Source organism: Micropterus salmoides, unplaced genomic scaffold, assembly GCF_014851395.1.
Source record: "Micropterus salmoides isolate LMB-PRFRI ecotype aquatic unplaced genomic scaffold, ASM1485139v1 Ms_hic_scaffold_8, whole genome shotgun sequence".
NCBI lineage: Eukaryota > Metazoa > Chordata > Actinopteri > Centrarchiformes > Centrarchidae > Micropterus > Micropterus salmoides.
Window position 1 is genome coordinate 17,722,476 of NW_024044570.1, and position 20,666 is coordinate 17,743,141.

The following is a 20,666-nucleotide window of genomic DNA, read 5'->3' on the forward strand; positions in this document are numbered from 1 at the left end:
TAATATTTTAAAATAAATACATAAATACCTCAATGCTATGATGAGAAGTGTATTATATTATGTTGTCATTCATCATCAGTTTATACACAAGTGAGGGGTTACAAATACATAAGACACTTAACAGTTTGTCTGTGTTAGCAACTGTACATGGTAATGTGGGTAGTGTTAAAGGATCACCACCTTGTTTTAAATAATTTGTCAATTTCAAGAAATAGTAAACATGCAATAATTACTGATACAGTACACAGCAACACCAACTTGGATAATAATCTCTTAATCTGCCACCGAGCAGTTAGTAAGGCCCCACTGCCGCTATGCTGAGCAAGTTTAAGGCACCATCTTAAATCAGAACAAATTAAAACAGACAAGGTCCCATGGAGTGAAATCAGCGTGACTTTCACACACTCCTTGGCCACTCTCAACATCAGAAACAGTTGCTTACAGTAATGGCTGCTTTACAGCCCCCAGTATCACATTGCACCAGAAGCTTCTCTGCAGGAATCATAATTAACAGATGTTCTCTGTGAGACCGGTAATTAACAAAGTCACCCAGTCAGCACTGGATTGCCCTGAATATTTGATACTGCCCTCATAAAGGGAACTGGAGAAAATGGGATGAAGAATTAACTGGCTGCTCTGATGACTGCACACTGCTTAACAAACTTCTACAGCCTCCTCTGTCAAGTAAAAATAACTTTTAATTTTTCATAGATGGCAGTGTCCCTGAGAGCAATCATACCATCTACCAATGCGGCTCTATTTTATACACTATTTTTTGATTTTGATCTGCATATGCATGTTTTGTTTTTGTCTGCTGTGACACACAAGATCCAGCTTGAACAATTAAACCATCACATAAAACTTGTTGCAGCGTTCGCTATTTCCAGTAGCTAACAGAAAAGAAACTGTACTTGAGAAAAAATGGTCTAGGCAAATTATGGTATTTTGCTTAAGCCTGCAGCTAATGTCCCAATTTCTACTTTGTAACTGTTGCGTATTTGTCAGACTCAGCATCACTTAACTAGGTCATATTTATTTTGCAGACATTTCACTTGGCAGCAAAGACAGATGTGACTCTTAGCACATGTATGGCCTGAATATCTTATTGACTGATAAAATGTTCTGCATGTGTGGCTTCCCAACATCCACTTGAACAGTATGACTTCACTAGTAGAACCTGAGCTGGAAACAAGAACTGTACATAAACCACACAGTACGCTCCATATGTGCCTGATGCAAATTTGTGCCCTGCAGCCCAGAAACCAGGACCCGTTAATCATCAACCAACATGACCATGGCCATTTCCTCCAGCTCTCCCGTTGAGATTAACTGTGTGTGCAGGATGTAATCATTGTGAGTGCTGAACCTGCCTAACAACTTATTACAGCTCATATGATGGGCTATGCAGAGGCACAGTCATTTTCAGATCTTTACTGTGCACACCCCTTGATCATCATGGGTGGGTGGGTTGAGGGGAACTGGTTATATGAAAGGGATTTTACTGTACTCATTAAAGTTGTAGGTCAGGCCAGCCACTTGAAATGCAGTAGGGTGTTAACAAACAGAGAGCTTCTATATTTAAGTATTATTTCATGCTTTTTCTCAAATGAATTCAGACAAAGTAATTCACTCAGAACACACAGAAAAATACATTTATTCAAAGTAAGACAAATACCTGAATTCACATAAAAAACTGTTACGTGTGTATCCAAAAGATGGCTGCATGTAATACCTCATGATAATGGCTGAGGCAGAAAATGGAAGCTACCAAAATGAGTTCAGAAGACAGAACCCTTCGTTTAACTGGATAACAGTTAAGATATGATTGTCATCATGTTCCAGTACCACAAGCAAAACACACAACCTAAAATGACTTAAAGCAATACACTGCATGTACAAATATTGCATAGCTCCTATAAAATATCTGTATGCCCTTAATGCCAGTGCTGTGCTTTCTTTTACTTCAAGCTTTGTCCTTAGCCTTATAAATACTAAATGTGTAACATATTAGGAAGACTTGACTGGGTATCTCATGTGCAATAATGGTAGATAAGCACATTAAAGAATGCATAAAATGCTTAATAAGCGGAAATCCATCTGGCTCATTACAGATTTGTTTCATTGCTCATTTTCAACATTAAAATGTGGACAGAATAGCAATTTCTTCCCAAAAAGAGACCGATCAAGGTCAAGCCCTTTTATAGGTTGTAAAAGGAAAATACATCTTCATCTACAGTGAAGAAAAATTCAGTAAATGGAGTATTTAGCTTTCTAACTAAGCAGACTTCACTGAGGCCAGAGGCTAATGCACAACTTTTTTTGACGATGGGAGTGGGAGACAGGCACTGTGCTGTGGCCAGGACAGAGTGCAGGTAGAGTCCTGAGGTTCACCACACTGCAGACTGTGGAAACTTTCCAAGGAGCCCTCTCAGATTCGTATATGAAAGGTACTAGAGTGACAAAAAGAGACAATGTGAGGGACCAACATTGAATCAGTAGTAGTCACTGTGCATGCAAACATACTGACTTACTGTCTATGCGAGTATAAACATACAGGAATCAGGAATAGTGGTGTTGCGTATTTCAGAGGAGATTGACAGTGGTAAGGCCATTTCCATATAAATGAATACGCTGTGGTGGCTCAGGATTAAACTGATGCTGTTAAAGTGACAGTTAATTGATGAAAATTATTACCAGCCATCTGGGTAATGAAAACTGTATGTAAACAGGGAGGTACAACTCACAGGGCTGCAGCATAAGGGGTGATGTATGAATTGCCCATTTTAAAGTGCCACTGATCCCCAAATAGAATGAAGTGTAGATGGAGATAGATAATAGATACAAAAGCTTTTCTTAAAAATATCATATCAAAACATTTGTCTTAAGTGAGGTACATTTAATCACCTTAAAAAGTCCGGAGCCCTAGATATCATATTTTCAAAGTCAGCAAAGGAGAGTTTGTTGTCTCCGTCTAAATCTGCCTCCTCAATGGCTTTCTCACACACAAGCACCACCTCTTCAGGAGTCAACTCCTCCTTCGTCAGCTTATTTAGAGTCTTTTCTAGGTCCTCTTTGCACAGGTAATTATCCACATTGAAATCTGTAGGTAACAGGAGTTGATAGCAAATGAACAAACCATGTCATTTTGTCGGGTTCTGAGAAATTTGAAAAAACTATAATGGATATTTTAGAAATTACCGTATATTTTGAAGGCATATATGGCCTTGAGTTCCCTTGGAGCCATTTCACTGAGGACTGAGAACATGTCCACAAATTCATTGAAGCTGAGATTCCCCATCCCGTCCTCTGAGAAAGACTCTACAATCCTGCTGCGGAATGGGTTTTCCTACAGGTGAAGGGGACTGCATCATTTACACACATCACACACATCAATGTTAATGGTGGTACACATTAATGTAAATAAAAGATTCACTTAAATATATGCCATGTGATTTGGATAAGAAAAACAAAAACCTAAAGAAAAATACCCTGAAGGAACTACAGGTGTCATGATCTTTCGTTTTTACATGCGAGTAAATGAAATGTGAATGTCAGTTTCACATATGAGCTGCAGAGGTATAAACTGCTAGGTTTATTCTGCTGATCACAGGGTTCAGCTGAAAAAGGCTGACTCCCTCTCTTCGCTTGCATCGTGAAGCCAATATTTTCTCCTCCATTGCTTAACCACAAGTTGCTACTAAGGGATTTTATATCCCAGGTAATCAGCTGATTTGATACAAGGAATAAATCCCCACTGAAGGACAGGCCTTCAGAAGACACTCTCACTAATTCTGTGAACAATTACAAGAACAAAACAAGTACAGCTGATTTCCTTAGGGTGGTTAGCATGTTTGAGCCCAATACAAGCTCAGCAAAATAAGTCACAATCAGCCATCTAAAGCGGTGCAGTTTTAACTGTGTGCACTCAGTCCACTCCATTCAACACAGCTCATTAATCCGAGTAGAAAATGTAATTATGAATCTGTAGAGGATTTGACTTTGGGTGACTTTGTGTATTATCTTGGCCTCATCAATCATATTATCAGTGGCCTCCATTTTCCTCCCACCATCCTTACAGGCCCTGCAATCATGTGACAGTTTAACAAGCAAGGACCAATTATGCCCAAAGCAAGGACACTCTATATGAGTCTATGTTCTAAACCCTTGGTGGACGAGGACTCCATATAAAATTGTGCGGTCGTCGTGTCTGGTGTGTTTGGAGAAAAGTAGAGGTAAATGCAGCTGTGATGTTATGCAACATGCCTGTCAGGATAGAGAGACTGAGCGTTTCATGACACATTAACTTTCATAAGCTCACAGACTGTGGTGTCACACAATCAGATCAGTGGTGATGACGGTTAAAAATCAATTTCCTCCTCTTAAAGAATTGATTAGGTTTCTGCCCGCATGGGCAGTGGGTGCCACGTTTGTTTTAGAGTGTTCTTATAGCACAATCCAAAATAAGAAAACCCAATACCAGTACATGCTGCTGGTGAAAAATAAAGTACAGGTAAAAAGAAGTTGATACTTAAGGAAAATGTTTACAAGTTACTACATAGGACTTGCATCAATCGTTTTTTTTTACCTTCAACTCTGGCATGTTGACTATTAAGGCTAACGGCAGTTTACAATCAGGATCATTGGTGTAGTCCATTGGTACAAGATGTGGCGCCAACTCATGGTATCTGCCGTGCAACCTAAAAATAAAAAGACTTCATGAACAATTGTATTTCTTTTTCTGCTTCTGGCTTACTGACTTTTAGTAAATAAACAACATGACGACTACTAAAAAAAACACAACCTTGACCGTTACTTTAATACCTGAAACTTAGAAGAAGTTTCTGGCACAACAGATGTTATAAGATGATTTAATAAGCTATTAAATAGCACAGATGGAGTGTAACAAATATGGAATGGACATATATAAAACAGAAACATGACCAAAAAATGAATGGTGTGGGGGGGGAAACATGACATAAAAACAACAACAGAACAATCAAATCATTCTTTAAACACTATTATTCCTCTTTTTAACCTTTCTCTCTTTATCTCTCCTGTCCTTCTCTTATCTTGCACTGTGGAATTTGTGAAATTTTATGCCTTTCATTATCGAGAATAATGTCAATAAACTGCACGGAGGCTGTATGAATGATAAACACATGATGTCGGGAAAGTCGGTGCTTATCTACACTACAGTGGCCCTTTCACACTGTCATGTTGTACCTTCGTTGCCAGAGCAGAGCCATTTCTCAGCAGGGAGACTGGTCTTAGAGGACAAATGCATTACAATTAAATTAGATAAACCTGTCAAAATGATGGAGTTTCATTGGTACACTGCAACAAATGAACAAGTAAACCTGCAGTACTGATGCACTGTGACACTTCAAGTGTTTGGATCTTATAGCTTCTACCAATTTAAAGATGTTAGTAAGCTTACTGATTAATTTCCAAAACTACTAATCTAGTGCTAACATTGATATATGACATACAGTCAGTGACCTTATGACCATCAGTGATAGCCTGTTTGTTTGATGTTACATATCTGTGATGAAACCGTTGCAGGCGTTTTATGAAAGTCATAAAGTATAGGACCCAATTATGCCCTCTACTGATTGTCAATTTTTGTTTCCAATCCAATGATGGCCTTGGAATCAATGTTAATTCAATATCACAGATGAGGTACTTGCACACTATTTGTTAATAAGTGAAAACTGATTAATTACACATACTTTGCTTTGTTGGAAAGATAAAAGCAGCATAATTGGGAAAATGTAAGGCCTAAAGCTATTTGTATAAGTAGGATCAAAGAAGCATGTTGTGTAATATGTTAAACTTTAATCGTTCATTAATTCTTGATAGTTTGTGTAATTTTAGATGCAATTTTTTAGATGCAGCACCAAGGAAAATAATTTTTAAAACAGCCTTTCCTGCACATACAGCGTAAGGGCAAATCAGACCCCAAAATCCCTGCATGCCTGGAATCACAAAACTGTCATCCTTATCTAATGTTACACTGCAACTTTCTTGAGTATCAGCATTTAATTACTTTAAGTAGCTTTTTATCTTCCAACATCTAGAAGATAATGAAACGTGAGCATTGTGGGTCAATTCCATTAAAAAGCAAAACAAGCGATTTGTTAATTTATTCCTGTCATCAAGGGGGTGATTGACAGGAAGAGAGAAATGAGCCATGCAACCCAAGCTAAATCATGATACCTTGTGCAATCACTAAGAGTAGATTTATATTTATTTCATTTTTTTAATTGTTGAGGTTGCCCTATGCCGAAAGAGGAAGAAATGTGACACTTCATTGGGTGGCATTGAAAACAACACCACAGTCAAAAGGTGAACATGACTTTCAAAGGTTTAGGTAACATAGTGACACTGCTGCAGGACAGAACCTTCTAGATCTTCATTCACAAAAAACTTTTTTAAATTTTTTTTTTTAATTTTACTTATCACATGCACCAACAATATAAGCACATGTTGTGCAATTCACAGATGTAATTACATTTGTCTATTATGCTTCAGCTTGTTCGTATTTACTGGGATGTTCAGTTGATGTGGAGATACAAGAAGATAATTAACGGGGTGGATGAGCGGATCATTTAGGATGTCAGTCTGTACAAGGAAATCAAGGTTCAATCCCTGGCTCCCCCTAGTTGCGTGTCAAAGTGTCCTTGGGCAAGATACTGAACCCCGAATTGCCCCTGGCGGCTATTCCGCCAGTGTATGAATGAGTGTGACTGGTGAATGCAGATGTAGTGTAAAAGCGCTTTGAGTGGTCGAAAAGACTAGAAAGGCGCTATACAAGTACGGAGCATTTACATTTACATTTTAGTAGCTACCAAAAGATAAATGACAGTATACTAATTCTATTTAATAAATGTTCGTTTTGCTTTGGACTTCCAGCTTCATATACTTGTTTTTGTATTATCTGACACTTCATCAAGTGAATCTATTAACATTACCCAATAAAAACATTATTTAGGCTTTCTGGCTAATATTTTGATGATACTGACACATTACTTACACATTACAGTTTGCATGTGCACAGAATACAATTTAAAAAAAATCTGATAAATATCAATTATAAGATTTTTCAAAATGCATAATTTTCTCTCTACAATTGCAACAGTACATATGCTGTCTAAAATGATGGATGTTTAATAATCAGTCAATAGTGGATTGTTTCATTACCACATTTGATTTATTCACATTTCAAATTTAAAGTTGTAAATCATTCTAATAGCAAACAAACTGTGTTCCTGCCAACCTTTGCTCTTAAGCAACCAACACACATGTTGTGTTGTTGTTTTATACTGCAATTATAAGACAAATAATGTACTGTTTCTGAAATCAAATTGCACTAATTGGTTCTACAATTCTACTGTCATCTTAAGTATGTATGTCAGATATCATTAGAATTAAAATGTACAGCAAGTACTTGTATCTTCCCCTTTTTGAACAGTGTCCAAATATTACACATTTTAGCCAAAGTAATCAACTACAGCATTACGTTTCCCAAGTGGTAAGCAGCCTGCTCTGTGGACTTGGCATGACTCACATATGTTCACATCTAGTATTACATGCCTAGCAAAATCAGTGTCCACTTAAAGCACAGGAACAAAAGGGAATAAAGACAGTACCTTTTAATAACATTATTATGTGTGTAATCTAATGGTTAGAGCAGGTGGTTTACAACTGACAGTACATTACAGAGCAATGCATCTGACTCAAGAGGCAGAGTTGATAAAATTCTTACCGCAGAATTTCTTTGCGAGTGAAAAACGTACAGTCCTGCAATGAAAGCAAAAAAAAAAAACATGTCAAACACAAATATGAGAAATTTAGTTAAATATTTGCATCTTCTCCAAAAGGCCCAAACTCAATGATACATCTCATTAATGACTCAATGACACATCTCTGAGTCATCCAAAATAACATTGCTTTTATTGCTTTGAAGTCATGTGAACAACCCTGTCAGTGCTTGTCGAGGTGTCTGGTATCTCATAAATGATGTGTGTGGGTGCTGTCACCTGTCACTTGCAATAGGAACGATGAGGCATAGGGAACATGAGCTGCTGCTGTCTGACAAGCGTGTGTTGACACACACATTATCCAACAGCACTACTGGGGGTATTTCATTTACATTTTCCCTTGTATCCATTCTCTCAGAGTTGTTTGTGAAAAGCAGAGCGCAGCAAGCTGAGCTCTACAGACAATGTGATTAACAAAAAACCCTCTTCACTCCACGTCCACTCAAGTCAAAACAGGTCCACTGACGATATCCGTCTGTGTCTGAGCATATGTGAAGCAATCCATCTACTAGCCTCCATCATGTCAGATTACACCATAAGTAAAGCCTACATATATAAAAGGTAGTAAAGTAGTGTTGGTGAACAAAGAAAACACTGAAGCTCAGTAAGTTAATGTCAAATTGGGTGTTAAATCTTAAATATTTGATCCCAAAAAAATAAGATATAAAATGAACTGATATCCAAGAGGCAAAATAATTACTATGGCAAACAGAAAGCAACAGTGTTCTAATAAGGCTTTTTAAAGAGAAGCCGGAGTAACCAGAGAGGCCCTTGAGAAAACTGTCTCCTGAGAGTAGAGTTTCACATATCACACTGGCTTGGCATCAATTATTAAGTCCACACCTAATCACATGATAAACCTGTGCAAATGAAGACATATTTCTTCACAGGAAAAGGTCAGATCTTCTCAGATGGGGACACCTTCTGCTACTTTCACCTATCAAGACTATGTAAACATTTAAACAGTGGAGTCATAACTGATCACACTTTAGTAGGTTACTGATGATTGCCTGTCATTAACTGATGGGAATCAGGAGCACCTGCCTGAATCACATTGAGGTCAAATGGTAGCCTATAAATGATCAGTATTGAAAATCTTTGCTTTTTGCTCTATTTCACAAAATGTGCAGTATTTTTATTTATTTATTTTTACTCATTAAATCCAAGACACATGGGGTTCCACTGGCACGAGTGACTTGACCAATATCAGGCGAAAAAGATAATTAATAACGTATGACACCACTACTACTACTACTACAAATAATAATAATAATAATAATGATAATGATAATAATATTAATAATAATAATAAGAGAAGAGCAATTTACATGTCATGGGAAAAAATTCATGCATCACAATGCTGTATAAGGATAGTTCTTTACTAAGGCCTCACCTTTTACTCCACTCTGTCCTGAATGAACTGAAATTAAACTTAAGGTCTAAACTGTAGATCTCCATTTACATACAGAGACAATCCTAATGGATTACAAGACGTTCTTTTATGCTTTAATATGATTTTTCTTGGACATATAGTCTATATCAGGCCTATATGACCCAACATGCTGCAGGTAGGCGAGCGAGCGAGCTTACCTGGTAGGCATCAAGTTGTTCGTCGGTGAATATTGTTTGCTTATTACCCATCTTAATCAAATCATTTGTTGCGTGTACACATTCCCAACACTGAACGTCCGAAGCCTTTTCTCAATGAAAAGCATTTAGGGGGTCCTCGGAGACGAGGTCTCCGCTCGACGACGTTGCAAACTCTTACAAAAGGTTGTTGTCCTCACGGGAGATCCGCCATGACTGCAAAACGTAGGGGGCGCATAAAAACATGAAAAATGTGGTACGAAAGGTAGGAGTAGTGTCCAGTTGTGTCAGAGCGTGGAGGTTGTCTGAGGAGTCCAAGAGCTGCAAACTGATCTGCTTCTCTTTAAGCACCAAGCTGCTGTCCACCGGCGTCAAGACAAACCAATAACACCTCAGACAAATAAATAAATAAATACATGTGAACTGCAGGTTGCTATCAATGAAGATGCTCTCAACTACACTGTAGGGCAACTTAATGTTGATAAAATTGACATACACCTCCCCACTAACCTAACATCACATGTAATAGCCTAATGCTACAGCTTTTTGATCAATAAATAATACTATATTTTGTTTCTAAACTTTTTTTCTAAGTATGGTAACTTCAGATATAAAGTAGCAGAGTATAGGCTAATATTTCCAAGCATAAATAAATTGTAACGTTAGATTTCATTCTGATGAGTGGAAGCATAAAGTAGCATCAAATGAAAATATTCAAAGTGCAAACTATTTTGTAATGACATGCAGTGGCTGAGTAAACATAGTTACTTCCCATCACTGGTAGTGTACAACACAACCTAAAAAGACGTCCGATTCTGGACTTTGCGTGCGCATGAATTTCAAATCGATTTGATTTACTTCGATTTACAATTATTTAAAGTACACTACCGTGTAAAGTTGACTACCGCAGATCCATTAATTAAACCCGTACAATAATTATTTTCGACATTGCTGTAACAAGAAACAAACTTTTAATTGACACAGAACCTGTTGCACGGAAGAAACAGCTAGCAAAAACAAATTTTCCAGCCACATCTTCATCTTCCAGCGCCCTCTAACACAGTGTGCTGCCTCTGTCTGTGCGTTGTGCTTAGCTGGACTGCAGAGACTGTCCGTCTCATCCACCTGCGTGCTATTGCAGCACAGCAGTACAGTGAGCGTGTCCTGCCTACACCCCAGGACAGATGCCAATTTCACATTTCCCCAAAATAACCACTGCCTTGCCTTCCCACTGAATTGGTTAAAATCAACGCTTTTGATTGCGACAGGTAGCTTTCCAAGTAGCAAAGTTGCCCACGATGGACTCTAAGCGAGATAAAGACCAAGGTAAGTTGTGATGGATAGCTTGTTGCTACGTCGCCATGCTAGCCACTAGCGGCTCCTGCTAGCTAGCTGTGGCTTTAAGCTTAGCTGTAGCTAACAACGTATCGACCGTTACGCAACATTGTACGTGTGTCACCATCAGAGGAAAAGTGAAAAATTACCATTTCATTAAATAACCCACCCACTTTCATCCGGCTGAATCATCCTCATGAAACCACCCAGCCGCTGCCCCACGATGCTCATAGCTAAAACACAGGTCGCTGCCAACACTATTAGCTAAAAAACATTTACTGGTGGCCGAGTGTCAAGCTAAGCTAAACACCATTAGGTTTATTTTGTAGGTGTTAGTTAACATACGCAAGGTGTGTGTTTGGTGGCCCTACTGGTCCCACCCACGACCGTTCCCCCCATTTTGTAGTGGTGTTATAATAGTACTTTGCCAGATGGAGATGTCAGTAATAAATGCAGAGAGGTCACAATTAGGTGGTCTATAGATACATAAAATTATTGCTAAATTAGTTTCTACTACTACTACTTCTGAAGAAGAATCAAAAAGCTTTTCAATGTCACATCTTTCTTTATAATGTAGACTGGATTTGATAAACAGAGAAACCCCTCCACACACCCATCCCTCTCTACATCTGAAAATATGTTTGTAATCTTCTAGATGAAAATTCCCAGTCAGTCAGCCGTGTTTCAGTAAGCCCTATCACATTAAAGGTATAATTTAGATTTTCAAGGCAAGAGGATAAACCCTCAAAGTTTTTAGACAAACTACGAACATTAATATGAAGGAAAAAAAGATCATTTCTAGTACTAAGAGAATTTATCAAAGTTTTAAAAGTACTTTCACAATAGTATTCAGAAGAGCCAAAATAATTCTGTTGTAGTTGGAGAAAACTGTTTTGGTCTGGATCAGGAGAAATCATCATGCATGTGGACTGGATCAGAAGAAATCATCATGCATGTACAATGAGAGGAATTATTTAAACTTCACTAGTTGCCATCTGATGTTGTTGACAGGGTTTAACTATGAGCCGATCATAGCTAATAACAGCAAAGTTTCCCCTCTCTCTGGCCTCCTTCATAGCTGGAAGCAGTTCGGCCCTCTTCTTCCTAATGCGATCTGAAAAATCTTCATTAAGATAGACACCAGTGTTTTTGAATAAGTTCTTTGTCCTTGTAGCATAGAAATTTTACAACAATTGCTCTTGGTTTTGTTGTTGTTGTTTGCTGTTTCAAGTTTCCAATATGATGAGCTCTTTCAATTTCAATAGATTTCGGATCAATTTTAAGCTTGTCATTAAAAAATTCCCTCACCTTCTTCTCAGGGAAAAAAAAAAAAAAAAAAAAAAAAAAAAAAAAAAAAAAAAAAAAATAATAGTACTTTGCCAGCCAAGCCTTGTAAAAATTACATATAAAGTAAATTATTTAGTATTAAATGAAACAAATAGCCCACGACACCATCATTTTTGGTTAACCTGATGAGTCTTCAGTGACGTTGTTCTCCTCAGGGAATCAGTGTTTCGTGTATGCAGGCTCATGAAAGAGTATTCATGTGTAGTTAAGAGTTAGGGACTGATTCTGCCTTAGGAAACTAAACTAAACATAACTTCCCCCATTGTCATTCATGCATGCAACTGGCGATCCAGTACTGTTACAGGCGTAGCGAAGAACAACACATCTGCCTGTTTGTGACAATTTGTCTCTGGAGCTTGCAGAGGAAAAGCTCAGTTTGCTGCCCCATATGAAATTCATAGTCTGCTTGACGTGGTGTTTACTACATAGAGATGATTGCATGGGTTACTTGATTGTTCCAGTGTAAAACAGAACAGACATACTGCTTCCAGCATTCTGCTTTTGCAGCACTGACTCACAAATAAGTGTGTTGCATATGTAGGAATAGATATTTTTATGCTGCGGTCTTATTTCTCTGATTCTTTCAGATGCAGACTATGAGAAGATAACTGCTGTGCTGCTCAAGTCACGAACAGGAGAATTTGATTTGGAGTCAATACTGTTTCTCAAATTGAGAGGTCTTGGTAAGATTTATTTTATATACCACTGTTTAAGCCTTCAAAAGTGTCCACATTGTTTCTAATAAATAATTGTGTCTCACAGGAACACATGATCTTGGATGCATTGGGGAGTGTATGAATTTGGAGAGACTGGACCTCTCTGGAAATAACATCACAAATTTAGCACCTCTAGCATCTCTTCGGCTTCTTTCTGTACTCAATGTGTCTGCCAACAGGATTTCCAGTTTAGGTAAGATTTCAGGAGCAATTTATTCTTTATTTCACTTATCAAGGAGGTCTCTTTCATGAGTAGAATTTGATTTTTTAATGTAATGTAATTGCTTTTGTCATTTCAGAGCCCCTGCGCAGTTGTGACAGTTTACAGAACTTAAACGTGGCTGGTAATATCATATCCAGGTATCACTATATAACTTTTGACCAAATTCTCACCCTAGATGAATAAAGTTGTGAATATTTCACTAATTACAATGTTACATATTCTACAAACAATTAAATGTCATTGATGTTAAACATAAAAATAGTTTGCTTCTAATAATGTATTTTTAATACTTTAATAAATTTGTTATTATAAATCATCTTTTACCTGTTTTGTTTTTCAACAGCATTGAGAGCCTACACTGCCTTCAGTCTTTGAGAAAGCTAGAAAATATACGTTTTAAAGACAACACTTACAATTACACTAATCCAGGTAATTATTTGTTATTTGAAAACAGTGGATGAAAAATCTTGATAAGTGAAATCACAATGACTTTCTCTACATCAGTGTGCAGGAACGCAGCATATAGAACCATAGTTCTTGAGATGTTCCCCAACATCAAGGTGCTGGATGGTAAGATATATTTTCTTTTTATTTAGTCATTTGCATAACATAACTCTTAGACCATGTTGAATGTGTTCTTGGATTTTGAGATCCCTTTAAAAAAAAAACATCTGTTTGAACTGTAGGTGAAAGAGTGGTTGGACGTGGGAGTGACTTGTACCAATTATGCAAAGACATTGATGAGACCATCAAAGGTACATTTGTTAACTAGTGTGTGATGACTTGTTAAAACACACCGTTCATCAGATTAAGTTCAGATGTTGAATGTAGCAATTTGTCGTGAATACACAATCCTACAATGGCATTACTGACATTGTTGTGTTGTAGTTGTTGTTTGCACTTTAAATTACTAACCAAACTGTTTTTCTTTCTTTAAATGTTTAGCCGGTTTATACAAGAATGGGCAGCTTGTTGAACATCCTGATTGCAAACCATGGGTGGAGGATAGTTACTGGGAGATAAAGAGATCAAACAATGCCATTATTGATGAAGCCTACAAACAGTTTAACGGTAAGAGGTTCTCTGTAGGGCTGTATTTATTAAAGAAAAGTGTTGCATGTGATCTAACCAGTTGTCGACTCAACTATGTTGTGTTCACAGTGCGGTATATATAACCCTTGCCCTACATTTATTTTTCTACAGATGTTCTTCATGAATGCAGACTCCTCAACAACAGAGCCACTCATGTCATTTCGCAAACTGAAAGATCGATGAGCCTGAAGAAGCAGCCAAAGCAGTATGCCATTTGAGTTGGGCTATTTTCAACACATTTGTGTGCAACCTTTAGCAACTTTTTTGTTGTATGATCTACCATGGCCAATGTACTGTAGGTTTCTGAAATGACTAAGCTTTATCCAAGTGCTTGATATGTATTATAGCCAGACACACATGCTTTGTGTTGCATTTGTTATAATTGCATCACATCCTAAGCGCTGGGTAACTGACATACAATACATGTAAGTGGTTTGAAAACCTTTATCCATACTGACTCCCCTCAGTTTGGTGCATAGATATCTTTACTTGCACAGTGTGCATTTTGTACCATGTTCAGCCTGCATTTATGCTGAGACCTATGCTGCTTAAGAATTTCTATAGGTTTAAGTGATTAAGAGCTTTTTTCCATTTGGCATTGCTGGATAATTTGGGGAGTGCCATGCTGTATGCTTTCTTGTAAGTTTTGCAAAAAGTGATTGAATGATTGTTTCAGCTGTTTCTACTTTACCATTTTATACCATAAAGTTTATTATGTGTACAATCAACTTGTGGAAAATACTGTGTTTATAAAGGTGTACTTCACATGTTTGATTTTTACTCAAATCTACAAAGTCTACTTTGAGGCAACTGATACATATATACTTTACACTTGTTGTACATCCAGAGCCAAAGAACATGTGTATTAATAACATGGCTTAAGGAAAGAAATAAGCAACCTGTAGTATTTACCCCTGGAGTTTGTCTACTCTCAGTAGCAGTCCACTGGCGCCACCTGCTGGTGGTAATTGTCCAGCAAAACTAAATCAGAATCAGCTTTATTGCCTAAGTATGTCTACACATGAAAATATTTGATTCAGGTTTTAAGTTGCTCTCAGTGTAGGGCTACTTACAGATAGTTTCAAGAACAATTAACATGAAGCTACAGATAGACATACAGCAAACACAAGGACAACAAAGATAGGTAAAAGTAGTCAGGACTATAATATTTTGTATACAATAGGTAAAAAAAATAGGCATATACCGGTATATAAAATAACCAAAACAACATACAGTCTATACACAAGTTAATATTTCTGTAGATTGTAAACAAATAAAAAGGGATAGATACTGTGTCATTTAACAGTCATGTTAAGATATGCACGGACAGCGTTCAGGATAATATTTGACAATGATGGATGATATGTAAACAATATAGTTCGCCCGTTTATGGTAAAATATTATTTTTCCTTTGGAAAGCTTGCATTTTGTTGAGTTTGTGGTTTTACTGGACGCTTTATACATCCATGCTCCAAGTCACTTCCGCAAAAAACCTCAGTGTTTATCCCGGAAGACGTCTAGGGTAAAGGGAATCTGGTTGTTTGTGTACAATTGTTCACCATTATAAAATAAATTTAAGTACATAATTGAACGTTACTACTTTAAAATAATTGGAATTTTCATTATTCGTGACTTTATGTAATGTGTAAATTAGTTTGATAAGGGTTTATTTGGGAAGAAAATCGTTCAGAACGGAAATCGGCTTTGGCTAGTGATTGGGAAGCTTGACAAGTGCTGCAGCTGCTGTATCGACCTTGGCTGGCTGATGATGGCAGGGAAGGCTTGGAGGTCAGCGGTATGTACGGGAAAACATGAAATTGTTAAACTATTGCCCCACACGCATGGCACTGTGTTTAAGTCCATCAACTGACGTTAGGTTATTGTCGTTCACACAGTCACAGACAGCAGGGATACCAGAAACAGCTCAGTACCTACCCAGCTAGCAAGCTAGGCGCTAACGCACAGGCTACGTGTATGCAGTTACTATAGTAACCGGACTCTTGACCGCTAATTAGCCAATAAGCTAGCAAAATCAAGGCACAAGATGTTTTAAGCATAACTTTACCTATAAAACCTTTTTATATACAGTCTATGATTAAAACGCTAACTATCCTCGCTGCGTCAGACCGCCTTTGCTACTGTACGTCTGCAATTCAACTGAGCAAAGATAACCTATGCTGTGAAATGTTGCACTTTTCCTTTTTGTCATCTACGTCAGTTTGCCCTAAATTCTAGTTGTCTTTGCCCGTGATGATGGTGTTTATCACTTGCCAAGACCTGCATGTATGCCTTTTAAACCTGTCCCTTTTTGATTGTCAGGTGTCATGGGTGGTTGGAGCTTTGAAGAAAGAGACTCCACAACCCAGGACGTTCACCCGTGGGGTATGAATCTTTCCTTTAGAGCTACAGCGAAATGTTCTTAAAGATTTTTTAATGTAATTTCTTAAACATATTAAGTTGTGACTATCTCTGAAGTGCATAATTATTCTTGTGTCTTTGTTCTGCCTCACAGATTCAAACTGTTACTTTAATCCCTGGCGATGGGATTGGCCCAGAAATCTCCACTGCTGTTATGAAGATATTTGAAGCAGCTAAAGTTAGTTCTGGAAAATAACATTGTTCACCAGGAACATTAACAAACAAAAATAAACATTATCAGGAACATTAACAAACAAAATAATTTTTGACGTGTTCCGCATTGTATAGCACCTTTCTAGTCTTCTCGACCACTCAAAGTGCTTTTACATTCGCATTCACCATTCACACACATTCATACACTGAGCCTAATTTCTCAAACAGAAACTAACATTCACACATATTCATACACTGGTGGAACAGCCACCAGTGAAAATTCGGGGTTCAGTATCTTGCCCAAGGACACTTTGACATGCAGCCTGGTGGAGCCGTGGATTGAGCCACCTTCCGATTAACGGACAACCCGCTCTATCTCCTGAGCCACAGCCGCCCCACATGGCATGAGATAACACTTTATTTGTATCAATCCAGCACTGATACTCAACAAAAAAAGTCAGATCAAATCAGAATCATATTTAAAGTCTTAAAAACGGCATGCTGTAAACTAATGTAGGGATTTTGCTGTGCATACGTGTTTTATCTAGGCACCTATTCAGTGGGAAGAGAGAAATGTTACAGCCATCCAAGGACCTGGTGGCAAGTGGATGATCCCTCCTGATGCCAAAGAATCGATGGACAGGAACAAAATTGGCCTAAAAGGTAACCTGCTTTCTACACTCAAAATTACTTTAATAAAAATGGGATTAATTACCAATAAGTTATGGTTGATGGTGATCTGCTCATATATATTTTTTCAAGCGACTAGAAATCTCTATCCCAGTGGCTTTACCCCGCAGTAAAAAAATGGGAAGTGGAATTTTTATGAAAGTTTTATAGATGTAAATTGGACTCGCCAAACCTAAGAACCTACAGGCCCAATAAAATAATTACATCATTTTGATGGGAAGAGGTTTTTATAAATAAGCAGATTTTCGACAACTTTCATTTGATGGGCACCAGCTTGTGTCAGGTTCTGCCCCCTACTCAGCCATGATCGGCAGAGGCAATTTATACTAGCCAATCAGAGGCAGAGTTGTCTGGAGGGGGGAAAAAAACACGTAAGTGTACATTATTGTTCACTACATTTATGGCAAATTTGTTAAGATCTTATCCCCTTAATATAGTTTCTTTTTGTGTTGGCAGGTGAACTAGTAAATAATTTGAATTACTTACCAATCTGCAGGTCCTTTAAAGACACCAATAGCTGCTGGCCATCCCTCTATGAACCTGCTGCTGAGGAAAACCTTTGACCTGTATGCCAATGTGCGCCCCTGTGTGTCTATGGAGGGCTACAAGACTCCCTACACTGATGTGAACCTGGTCACCATTAGGGAGAACACTGAGGGAGAATACAGTGGGATTGAACATGTGGTAAGACCTTTTAAAAACACATTACTTGTCTAGTTGTTACAATTTATAGTTTTTATTTGATGTCTCAAATGATCTCTCGGGGTGGTGATGGCGCAATGGATAAGACCATGCCTTTGGTGGGAGAGACCCGGGTTCAATCCCCCACTGTGACCCATCCACCATTGTGTCCCTGAGCAAGAGCTCCAGAGGCGTGCGACCTCTGACATGTATAGCAATTGTAAGTTGCTTTGGATAAAAGCGTCAGCTAAATGAATAAATGTAAACGTCTCATTGTATTTTTTTAATTCCCCAGCACGCACGTTTTGATATTTAGTAATAAAATCTGTTAATACTTTGATTTTGATATTACTGAAATACTATAGTTTACAGATTTTACCAAAATCTTTCTTGGATTTGTATATTTTCAGATTGTTGATGGAGTTGTACAGAGTATTAAGCTCATTACAGAACAAGCCAGCCAACGCATTGCAGAGTATGCTTTTGAATATGCCAGAAATAATCAGAGGGCCAGTGTTACTGCTGTTCACAAGGCCAATATTATGTAAGTCGTAGTCAGTACAAATTACTTTCAAGTAACTTATCATTTTAAAGCTTTTTCATCAAATTAAATGATGTTTTTTTTATTTTATTGTTTTATAGGCGCATGTCAGATGGGCTTTTCCTTCGAAAATGCAGAGAGGCTGCTGAAAAGCACAAAGATGTCAAATTCACTGAGATGTATTTGGATACTGTGTGCCTTAATGTAAGTCCCAAGAGTTTTTGCTATGAATTTTTTTTAGTGTGTATAAATGTTTTAGTTTGATAAGAAGCAATATTTTGTTTAATATTTTGCATATTTAACATTCATAATTAATCGTGGCATTATTTATACCTGTTTTAACAGATGGTACAGGATCCCACACAGTTTGATGTATTAGTGATGCCAAATCTGTATGGCGACATCTTGAGGTAAAATACAGTAAGATGCCATGTTCTCCGTTATTTTTGTGCATAATTAAATTTGACCAAATCTCAACATATTGTTGTGGTTGATTTTCTTCTTGCTCATCCCTCAATAACTTTTAATAAAAAAACACTATTAGGTTCATAGGAACAAACAATGAGAAACAGGAGAACAAAACTCTCTACTTCATTTAGTACAAAGTAGTTTATTCTTGAGTTTGCAGAAAGTAATGTACAAGTCTGGAATATGAAGGCTATGGGTTCAGAATGCATCTTTAAACCTCACAGTCTCCTTCCTATTACGCTAATTATTTACTCTCTGATTCTCAGTGCTTCATATTGTCTTTGATTAAAATAAATACATCTATGTTATTATTTACTACACACAATTTCTTCAACAGAATTTACTGTGCCAGAAAACGCAATTGTTAATACAGAAAATCCTCTGTTTGTATATTCATGTACTGTACACACTATTGTGTCAGTGTAAAATTGTGTATTGTGTACAATGCTAGTATTAACAAAAAATAACAATGTTTAACAAATGTCAAACAAAATTCAAACTTAATTCAAAGTATTTAGACTAATGTGTACTGTAATAATTTAACACCAGTGAATAGTAAAAGGTGTCTGAAAATGTCACTAAATATGAAGATGTTATGACATATGATTTGTGGTGAGGATGTCAAATAGCACTGAAATTATCTGCTTCAATTCAAAATGTTGTGTCTGTGTACATGAAATCTAATTAGCAAGGTGAAGATATATGCACAAGAATTTCTAACTCTTATCTGTTTACCATTACAGTGATCTTTGTGCTGGACTAATTGGAGGACTTGGAGTGACCCCTAGTGGAAACATTGGTGCCAATGGTGTTGCCATATTTGAGTCGGTATGTTCTTTTTATTCACATTAGTCAGACCCCTTTTTCTGGTTTCACAATTACTCCCATAAATCAAAGTAGAAGTTTCATAGTTGAAATTCACCCAAACATATAAAAGTTTTAAATTAGGGTTTTATATAAATATTAACCATAATGATGGATTGTGATTCATTTCTACTGTCAGGTTCATGGAACTGCCCCAGATATAGCAGGAAAAGACATGGCCAACCCCACCGCCTTGCTGCTCAGTGCAGTCATGATGCTGCGGCACATGGGCCTGCACGACTACGCCAAGAAGATTGAGACTGCTTGCTTTGACACCATTCGAGACAGACAGGTAATCTTTGCAAGAAATGAAGACTCGCAGTTTTGGTATAAAGTTCCCATTTCAGTCCATAATGCTTTTGTTGTCTGTCTTCAAGGTTCTAACAAAAGACCTAGGAGGAAACTCCAAGTGCTCAGAATTCACTGAAGCAATATGTCAAAGAGTGCGGAATATGGACTAAAAGGATGCTAAAGGGGCCAGGAGTTAATTGTTAGGGTTAAGGTCTCTTTATCTCAATATGTCATGTTGTATCTGCACATTTTAAACCAAAATATGTATTATTTTTAAAAACTCATGAGTTTGAGATTCATTACAGAAAAAAAGCCTAACTGCTTGTCCTATCTTGACTTAAGTTTGAAAAATAGGATGATTTTTCTATTACAGAACCAATTCCTAAACTCATTGCTGTGTCATATCCTATCTCAGTCAGCAGAGGAGGGGACACACCACC

The 20,666-nt window shown here is 37.5% G+C and overlaps 3 protein-coding genes across 3 annotated transcripts; 2 read left to right on the forward strand and 1 right to left on the reverse strand.

The window, feature by feature from the left end:
* Nucleotides 1-1,637: 1,637 nt before the first annotated feature.
* Nucleotides 1,638-10,516, reverse strand: cib2 (calcium and integrin binding family member 2). Its single transcript, XM_038706508.1, has 6 exons — nucleotides 9,411-10,516; nucleotides 7,766-7,800; nucleotides 4,586-4,697; nucleotides 3,199-3,346; nucleotides 2,905-3,100; nucleotides 1,638-2,450 (listed from the first exon to the last, which is right to left on the reverse strand). Exons 1-6 carry the CDS (start codon nucleotides 9,459-9,461, stop codon nucleotides 2,429-2,431), a joined length of 564 nt encoding a protein of 187 aa, XP_038562436.1. The 5' UTR covers nucleotides 9,462-10,516; the 3' UTR covers nucleotides 1,638-2,428.
* Nucleotides 10,517-10,554: 38 nt separating this feature from the next.
* lrrc61 (leucine rich repeat containing 61) lies at nucleotides 10,555-14,848 on the forward strand. The gene is made up of 9 exons (XM_038706507.1): nucleotides 10,555-10,733; nucleotides 12,677-12,772; nucleotides 12,852-12,998; nucleotides 13,105-13,165; nucleotides 13,372-13,457; nucleotides 13,533-13,598; nucleotides 13,715-13,783; nucleotides 13,974-14,099; nucleotides 14,232-14,848. The coding sequence occupies exons 1-9, from the start codon at nucleotides 10,706-10,708 to the stop codon at nucleotides 14,336-14,338; spliced, it is 786 nt and encodes a 261-aa protein (XP_038562435.1). The 5' UTR covers nucleotides 10,555-10,705; the 3' UTR covers nucleotides 14,339-14,848.
* A 785-nt stretch (nucleotides 14,849-15,633) lies between these two features.
* idh3a (isocitrate dehydrogenase (NAD(+)) 3 catalytic subunit alpha) lies at nucleotides 15,634-20,507 on the forward strand. Its single transcript, XM_038706506.1, has 11 exons — nucleotides 15,634-15,915; nucleotides 16,440-16,502; nucleotides 16,633-16,716; nucleotides 17,240-17,354; nucleotides 17,878-18,065; nucleotides 18,473-18,606; nucleotides 18,705-18,807; nucleotides 18,949-19,013; nucleotides 19,815-19,899; nucleotides 20,075-20,227; nucleotides 20,313-20,507. Exons 1-11 carry the CDS (start codon nucleotides 15,886-15,888, stop codon nucleotides 20,394-20,396), a joined length of 1,104 nt encoding a protein of 367 aa, XP_038562434.1. The 5' UTR covers nucleotides 15,634-15,885; the 3' UTR covers nucleotides 20,397-20,507.
* The last annotated feature ends 159 nt before the right edge of the window (nucleotides 20,508-20,666 follow it).